Source organism: Mauremys reevesii, linkage group 24 (assembly GCF_016161935.1).
Source record: "Mauremys reevesii isolate NIE-2019 linkage group 24, ASM1616193v1, whole genome shotgun sequence".
Taxonomy (NCBI): Eukaryota; Metazoa; Chordata; order Testudines; family Geoemydidae; genus Mauremys; species Mauremys reevesii.
Genome location: NC_052646.1, coordinates 8,941,170 through 8,949,704, shown reverse-complemented (window position 1 = coordinate 8,949,704; position 8,535 = coordinate 8,941,170). Strand labels below are relative to the sequence as shown.

The 8,535-nt window shown below is 59.3% G+C and overlaps 1 protein-coding gene across 1 annotated transcript; it reads right to left on the bottom strand.

Moving 5' to 3' along the window:
• Positions 1-4,969: 4,969 nt before the first annotated feature.
• On the bottom strand, positions 4,970-8,501 carry PFDN2 (prefoldin subunit 2). The gene is made up of 4 exons (XM_039512398.1): positions 8,307-8,501; positions 8,002-8,090; positions 6,567-6,690; positions 4,970-5,286 (listed from the first exon to the last, which is right to left on the bottom strand). The coding sequence occupies exons 1-4, from the start codon at positions 8,466-8,468 to the stop codon at positions 5,107-5,109; spliced, it is 555 nt and encodes a 184-aa protein (XP_039368332.1). The 5' UTR covers positions 8,469-8,501; the 3' UTR covers positions 4,970-5,106.
• Between the last annotated feature and the right edge of the window lie 34 nt (positions 8,502-8,535).

Here is an 8,535-nt window from a genome sequence, read left to right as displayed (position 1 = left end):
TGCCCCTCCCAGAAGGTCACAGCTGAGGCTCGGGGGTCGGGAAGCAAAGGGCAGCTTGATGTCGCCTCGGGATGCTGTAGAGGAGCAAAGAGAACCAGCCTTGCTGGGGAGGGGAGGGGGAAGAGGATTCCTGCTCTAACATGCGCCTGCCCACGCCCAGCTGTGCTCACCCTCTGTATGTTCCAGCCCTTTCCACCAGCCCCAGGGCTGGCTTGTCTAGTTCAGCTGTCAGCTCGTTGATGCAAGGACTGGTCTCCCAGCGTGTTGTGTGTGCAGCATCCAGTGCAGGAGCCCCGATCTAAGCTGGGGGTCCCGTTAGCACTACTGGACTACATGCACTAACTGTTTCAGACTCTCTGCAAACTCAGGCGGGCATCTCTGCAGCGGAGGTGGGTTTTCTTTGCACTCATAACACCTAGAGATTGAGTTTTTAAAAATGGCTTCTGCTGAGACTGTGGAGAACAAGGTCTGTGCGTGCCCCACCCCCTCCCTCATGTTCTGAAATCAAGCCCCAAAACTCTGGGCTGAACTGCCAACGTCATCTCCCAGCAATCACGGGGGTCACTTGGCTGGACTCTCTGGGGTCACAGCTCCACAGTCCTGGCCTGGAATCAGGAGAGATTAGCACAGATTGGGTCCAGGCTACTTCTACCCAGCAGGTCACAGAGAGTTTGTCTCCCACTCCTGGCTTAGCTCCAGTCATCCATTCCCCACTGGCAGTGCAGGAGTGTTTTATTTCAGGCCCAGGATTGCAGTTTCAGCAGGGAGCACGGGTGGACTGGTGAACCTCAAACGACCACGGCCCAGGCTATTGCAAACTGGGTTTTGGCCTGGAAAAGCCAAGCCAGCACCTGAGTGGGCTGGGAGGATAGGAACAGAAGGCTGGATCCTCTGCGGATATAAAGGGGGCAGCACCATGCATCCATCAGCTAAGGAGCTGGACAAGAATAGGTAGCGCCCATGGTTCTATTTCACCAAAAACTGCACCACAGCTAACGTGCTGCGGCAGGGCTGGCTGGGCTGTAAGAGCAGTGGTTTTCAAGCTTTTTTTTCCTGGCCACCGAGTTGAAGACAATTGTTGATGCCCATGACCCAGCGGAGCTGGGGATGAGGGGTTTGGGGAGTGGGAGGGGCTCAGGGCTGGGGCAGAGGGTGGGGGTGAGGGCTGCGGAGTTTGGGGTGCAGGAGAGTGCTTGGTTTGTGGGGGCTCAGGGCTGGGGCAGGGGGTGCAGGCTCTTGGGTGGGGCTGGGGTGTGTGGGGTGCAGGCAGGGGCTCTGGGTTTGTGGGGGCTCAGGGCTGGAGTGCAGGCTCTTGGGTGGGGGTGGGGGGGTGGGGTGCAGGCAGGGGCTCTGGGTTTGTGGGGGCTCAGGGCTGGGGCAGGGGATTGGAGTGCAGCTCCCGGTCAGTGGTGCAGCGGGGGTGATAAGGCAGGCTTCCCGCCTGTCCTGGCACCGCGGACCACGCTGCGTCCCAGAAGTGGCCAGCAGCAGGTCTGGCTCCTAGGTGGAAGCAGGCAAGTGGAGCCATGTGGATCTCACCTGTGGGTACCCCCCCATACACACACACCGCCCCCAGCTCCCATTGGCTGGCTTCCGGCCAATGGGAGTGCAGAACCAGTGCTCTTGGCGGGGGCAGCACACGGAACCCTGCAGCCGCCCCGCCTAGGAGCCGGACCTGCTGCTGGCTGCATCCAGGGCTCAGTGTGACGTCAGAACAGGTAGGGACTAGCCTGTCAGCCGGGCAGCACTGCCAACGAGACCTTTAACTGCCCGGTCGGCAGTGCTGACCAGAGCTGCTGCGACCCAGTGCCTTCCATTCCGCAACCCAGAACTGGGTAGAGCAGCTGCAGTGATTCAGCCTAGAGAAAACCAGCTGCAAATTCTCCAACCTGGGATGCACCCCAGCCTCCCGCGTTCTTGTGCTAACACTAAACGGAGGCGCCAGTTGCAGGATCTCTGCCGGTGGAGGCCAAGCTGTTGAAATTCAAGTCCTCTCTCTAAAAGCCTGTCAAAAAAGCAAACAGAATACTGGGAATAATTAAGAAAGGGATAGATAATAGGACAGAAATATCACGTTGCCTCTATATAAATCCATGGTACGCCCACATCTTGAATACTGTGTGCAGATGTGGTTGCCCCATCTCAAAAAAGATATATTGGAATTGGAAAAGGTTCAGAAAAGGGCAATAAAAAATGATTAGGGGTATGGAACAGCTTCACTATGAGGAGAGATTAATAAAACGAACTTTTCAGCTTGGAAAAGAGACAACAAAGGGGGGATATGAAAGAGGTCTATAAAATCATGACTGGTATAGAGAAAGTAGATGAGGAAGTGTTGTTTACTACTTCTCATAACACAAGAACTAGGGGTCACCAAATTAAATGAATAGGCAGCAGGTTTAAAACAAGCAAAGGGAAGTATTTCTTCACACAACACACAGTCAACCTGTGGAACTCCTTGCCAGTGGATGTCTTGAAGGCCAACACTATAACAGGGTTCAAAAAAGAGCTAGATAAGTTCATGGAGGACAGGTCTACCAATGGCTATTAGCCAGAATGGGCAGGGATGGTGTCCCTGGCCTCTGTTTGCCAGAAGCTGGGAATGGGCGACAGGGGATGATGGATCACTTGATGATCACCTGTTCTGTTCATTCCCTCGGAGGCACCTGGCATTGGCCACTGTCAGAAGACAGGATGCTGGGCTAGATGAACCCTTGGTCTGACCCAGTAGGGCCATTTTTGTATCAGATCTAAAAGCGAGCGAACATCAAATACAGTCAGTTTGCATTAAGCAAGAGCTGAGTGATGAATGCTTGAAATTCTGTAGTTCCCAGCTGTCGACTTGTTTGCCCCACCATGTGTCCTATTTCTAGATGCATCCTGGGGGTTCAGGATGTCAAACCCTTCAGCCTCCTTCCTTGGGCAGTTCGTAGCATCACCAAGTCTAGGCTGATCCAATTCAATCATCATCGGGATGTGGGCCATGCCGCGGCTGCAGACTTCCCTGCTTAGCTGTGTGCTTTTGGGCTGTACCTTTTTAAAGATCAACATGCTCAAGTTTCTGGCTGGGGAGATCTTCCCAGTGGCATTTTAGGGAACTGGACAGGTTTGCGTTAGGCCAGGGATTAGACTGAACTGGGAGATGTCCCAAACTGCAATCTCCCTTCAGCAGCGGGGGCCGCAGAGCTGTGAAAGCAATATCCTTTCACCGTGTCATGGAAGTGGAGCTGCTCTGGGCAAAGTTACAAACCCTGCGTGCTGGCCTGGCGATTGTGATGTTACTGGAGGACTAGATTGGTTTGGTTTAATGAGGGTGCAGCTGTAAGGAATAACAGCCCCAGCTAAGCTATTTCCCAGCAAACACGTGAGAAGTCAAGAGACAGTGTCAGGCTGGGAAGAGGCCTGGGAACCAGCTGGTAGCAGCTTGAAAAGAGATCAGAGCCCTCAAGTTCAAGGCCAGATCAGCTAGACCCCTCTAGCACAGGCCATTAAACACAACTCCTGAACAACAAGCCGACACCCAGAATGAGACCATTGCACGCGTGCGTTGTGGGGGAGCTGTTCAGGGAGGTCGTTGGGGGAACTGGCGTATGTGAAGTCAGGCCTGGCTTGGGGAGGGCAATGTCTTAGGTAAGACAGGCCTAGGTATAGACCGGCTGTCATTTGAAATCCACCCCCCGCAGTAAGCCTGGGGTTTAAGATGCGGCTTGGTTGCTGCATTCAGCACTGGGCCCAGCTGCCGAAGGGAAGAACCTGTTGGGGAAGCGCAGCTGAGCTGCAGGGGGCTGGGGCCCAAGGCTCAGGCGAAAGGTAGGACAATCGCAGGACTCTGCGGCAGGAGAGCTGACGGCCTGAGGGTGGGGGCAGTCAGAGCAGGTTCCGAGATGCCTCTAGCCCTGTCCCCGTGACACCGAGCTCTGCTAGAGCCAAGCAGCCCCCACTGATGAGCCGCCTGGGAGACAATGGCCACAGATGGGGAAAATCAGCTTCGTCGATGAGCATCAGATGCATCCAGCAGGGATCCCAGACCCCGGCCTCAGCTCAGACCTTGGGAAGATGCTGCCAAGACCATTGGGTCTCGTGGGGTTTTAAGGACACGGGGGGTGCTGCTGGCAGGGCCAACGCTCTCATCCTTGGTTCGGTTCCTGAGCCCGCAGGTGGCCAGGCCAGTGGGAGCAGGCCATGGACTTGCTCGTTCTCAGTTCTGGAAGGCAGCAAGTAGCGGCAGCGCAGCAGCTTGCAGATGCAGGGCGTAGCTGCCTAGGAACCCCAGCACGTGGTGGCGTCCGAGGCGAGAGTTTCTGCAGAGAGCAGACGTTGCGACCTAACACAATTCTTCACAACCCCCCTGATTTTCCATAAAACCGTGGATGGAAAATTCTCCACCAGCCCTAACTGGAAGGCTCCCGGTGACTTTCCCTGCTGGTGGCAGGGACCAGCCGGGAGAAGATTCCCATGGAACGAAACAGGTGCGATGCAGCCACCCTGACTCCCATTCCTCCACATGGCCAATGCTGCGGCCAGGCAGCACATCTGGCTCCGTTTGTTGCCAGGGGGCTGATTAGACTCATTTGTCACTTGCCGCCAGCCGGGACTTCGGAACAGGAGCCTCTCCCCAAGACAGGGGCCTCCCAGGACCTCTCCCGCAAGCGGGATGGTCAGCCGGCTGGAGGCCCCGGTGGTGGGCCGCAGATCCTTGTGCTTTCTACCCAGCAGCTCAAATCCAGCTACGGCAAGGCTGCGAGGGATGCCTGCTCGCTCGCGTACGAGACCCGCGGCTCAGTGTAGCTCCTGGAAGCAGGCATCCGCATAAAAACCCCAGTGTGGCATCTGCTCCCACCCCAGCAATATCGGCAGAGCTCAAGGAACCATCCCTTCCCGGTAGCTGGTGCCCCTGCTCAGTGGGCAAAAACTAACCTCTGGGGGGCCAGTCCATCCCCTCCCCCAGCCCCACATTCACCTAAGCTCGTGACAGAAAAATGTTTATTTAACATAAAAAATATTACAAGAGCGACACCAAATAATAAAGTTAAGCCTCAGAGGTCGGGGAGGGGGAGGGGTGCAGAAAGTCCTTTGGGAAGGGGCCAGGTCACAATGGTCTCCCTCCTAGGAGACCAGGACCCCGGCGGAGCTGGTCTTGGCTCCCGCCCCGTCGGCGCTCTCCTTGGGTGGTGGTTTTTGGTCGTCCTCCCCCATCACGCGGATGTTGTGCTTCTCCCGGAACTCGTTCAGCTCCTGGCCCTTCGCCTGCAGCTGCTGGGTCAGGGTCTCGATGATTTTGTTGATCTGCAGGGTTGGAAGCAGGGAGGGAGGGAATCAGTCAGGGCTGGGGTGCAGGGTGGGCACTGGCACGCACCTCCCTCCACTCCCCTAGGGTGGGCAAACTTTTTGGCCTGAGGGCCACATTTGGGAGTATGAATTGTATGGTGGGCCATGAATGCTGACAAAATTGAGGTTGGGGTGTCGGAGGGGGTGAGGGCTCTGGTTGGGGGTGTAGGAGGGTGCTCTGGGGCTGGGACCGAGGGGTTTGGAGGGCAGGAGGGGGATCAGGGCTGGGGCAAGGATTTGGGGTATAGGGAGAGGCTCAGGGGGACAGGCTCCAAGCAGAGCTTACCTCAAGCAGCGGCATGTCCCTTCTCTGGCTCCTACGCGGAGGCGCAGCCAGGCGGCTCTGCGCGCTGCCCCATCCGCAGGCACCGCCCCGGCAGATTCCATTGGAGTGCATAGGAGCCAGAGCGGGCCCATGCTGTGGCTTCCAGGAGCCGCGTGGGACAGCCTCTGACCCAGCGCCCCGGAGCGGGGCAAGCCCCAGACCCCTCTCCCCAGCAGGAGTTCACAGGCTGCCTTAAAACGGCTCTGGCCCGTGGGCCATAGTTTGCCCACCCCTGGTCTATTGCAACCCCAGGCTGAACAGTGCCATCCGCTCCTCTCCATGTATGATGGCAGGGCCACTTAACCCCAGGCCGGTGTGTATGGCCAGAAACCCCTTCACCACCACCCCACACTGGCCAGGAGTGGGACATCACAGGGGAGCGTATGGCAGCGGGTCGGTCAGTTAGCGAGGGGACAGCAGCTGTGGTCACTGTGAGGCAGGCACTGCTGCTCCCAGCTCCCTGAAGGGGAAAGGGAAGCAATCAGCACAGCCCCACCGGAGACCAACAATTAAAATTAGGAATGGAGAAGAGCCCAAGCACAGGAGCCCGGACGCCTGGGTTCTATTCCTGTCTCGGTTACTGACTCGCTGCAACAGCCCAACCTGGGAAAACGTGGAAACTGTAATATTTTAATGAAAAATACACGCGACTCAGTGTCCCCACTCACACTCTGTGCTACGCCCTGGGTGTGAAGGGGTTAATTGCTCCTTTGGGACAAGGGATGGCTGGGTAGGGTCTCTTTGGGACTCAGGGCTAGGAGGTTCCACAGGGCTGGGAGGTTCCACTGAAATCCAGTAGACACTGATCCTCTCCAGCTCCCACACAGAGTCCCACGGAGAGGGGTCCAGCACCTCCCCACTCCCAGACACGACGCCCCGTCCACCCCTGCACTAATCACGTCACCCGCATTACCTGCTCTTTGTTGCTCTCCAGGGCAGGGAGGACCTCCTTGACGGTGCGCTCCACCAGCACCCCGCCCACCATGCGGTAACACTTGCGGGTGGGGTCCACGTCTCGCAACGTGTCGATGACCAGGCTGTGGGAAAGGCAGACGCTGCTGAAGTCCCTCCAGACACTGTGGAGACCATACGGCCAGGGCTGCAGATCCATAGGGCCTGGCCACGTGGGATAGTCTCAGGCCCAGCTTACCCTATACCCAGGTCTCTGTGTTCAGAGTCACGATGGGATCAGGGCCCAAAGCAAGCCCCACATGCCAAGGCCAAAGCCCTACATCTCCACCAGATGCCATCACCATCACCCTGACTATGGCTGGTAAAGCCCATTAGGCCAACGATGATTTCCAACAGCGCGTTGGTTCTTTGGGTGCCTTCTCCCAAGGTCCCAGCTCTCACCATGATCTCCAGGCAGCCTGGCCCAGAACCTCCTTCCTCCTGCCCCCCACCAGGGGGGTGACTCATTTCTGTGGCTGCTGTGCTGTTCTCCAGGCTCCCTCGCTCACCCGCCTACAGCCCCCAACGACCTGGACTCCAGCTTTGCCCCCCTCCCTTCCCCATCTGGCCCCACTGACCAGTCCAGGGAGCACACAGTGGAATCCAATTCAGGATCCCCTGCAGGGGGCGCTGGCGGGCAAGAAGCAGCAGCAGGCAGGTGCCGTGGGGAGCTGAAAGGGATGGCCCTCTTGGGGTGCCAGCTGGGACCTGGGAGACCCTAGTTCAACTCCTGACTCCACCAGAGTCCCTGTGCGACCCTGGGCCAGGCCCTCAGAGTCTCTGGGCCTCAGAGATTGATTTGGGTTCTGTGCAAGAGCAGGGGTGGGGCCCGTCTCACCGAGCCACCAAGATCAGGGCCACGCAGGGCCGCCCAGAGGGGGGGCAAGTGGGGCAATTTGCCCCAGGCCCCAGACCCCGCAGGGGCCCCCACGAGAGTTTTTCGAGGCTCCTGGAACGGGATCCTTCACTCACTCCGGGGGCCCCGGAAAACTCTTGCGGGGCCGGGCCCCAGAGCTTCTTCCGCTCCGAGTCTTCGGCAGCGGGGGGTCCTTCCGCCCTCGAATTACTGCCGAAGACCCGGCACTTCGGCGGCGGGTCCCGCTTCGGCGGTAATTCAGCAGCAGGGGGTCCCCGCCGCGGGTCTTCGAGGCACTTCGGCGGCGGGTCCCGGAGCGGAAGGGCCCCCCACCGCCGAAGACCCCAGGCCCCCTGAATCCTCTGGGCGGCCCTGGGGCCACGCCGTGTCCGGTCGGCCCCTGTGCTGAGCCGTGGGGGATCTGGGAGAAGGGCCACGTGCTGCGCAGCTGGGGCTCCGGGCGAGGCCACGGCGGCTGCCCCAGGCTGGCGGGTCAGAGGGCAGCTCAGCGCGGGGGAGGGGGGCCCGATCCTGCCCCCACCTGTGCTCGTTCAGCTCCAGCTCCAGCTCCGCCGCCTTCGAGGCCAGGCCCCGCTGCTCCTGCCGCAGCCGGTTGAACCCGGCCACCACCTGCAGGGAGACGGGAGGGTCAGTCGGGGAAGGGGGGGACCCACTCAATAGACACCCCCCCCCTTCGGGTGCGATGGGCCCGCCCGGCACACACCCCCCCCCCCAAATCGGGTGAGATGGGCTCGCCCGGCACACACCCCCCCAATCGGGTGCGATGGACTCGCCCGGCACACACACGCCCCCCCCCCCGCCTCCATCGATGGACCCGCCCGGTACCTGCTCCGCCGTCAGGGCTTTGCCGGTGGACGGGGCTGTCGGTGCGCTCTTGCTCTTTCCACTGTCCGCCATCTTCCCGCCACTTCTGCGCATGCTCCGTTCCTCCCAACTTCCGGGGTCACGACCCCCCCGGCCGGGAAAAAAGAGGCCTTTGGGCGCCATATTTGTTTGGGGCACGTGCCCCTAGCGCCGCTCCTGGGCCGCCGCCTGCGTTAGGGGCCCTTCCGGC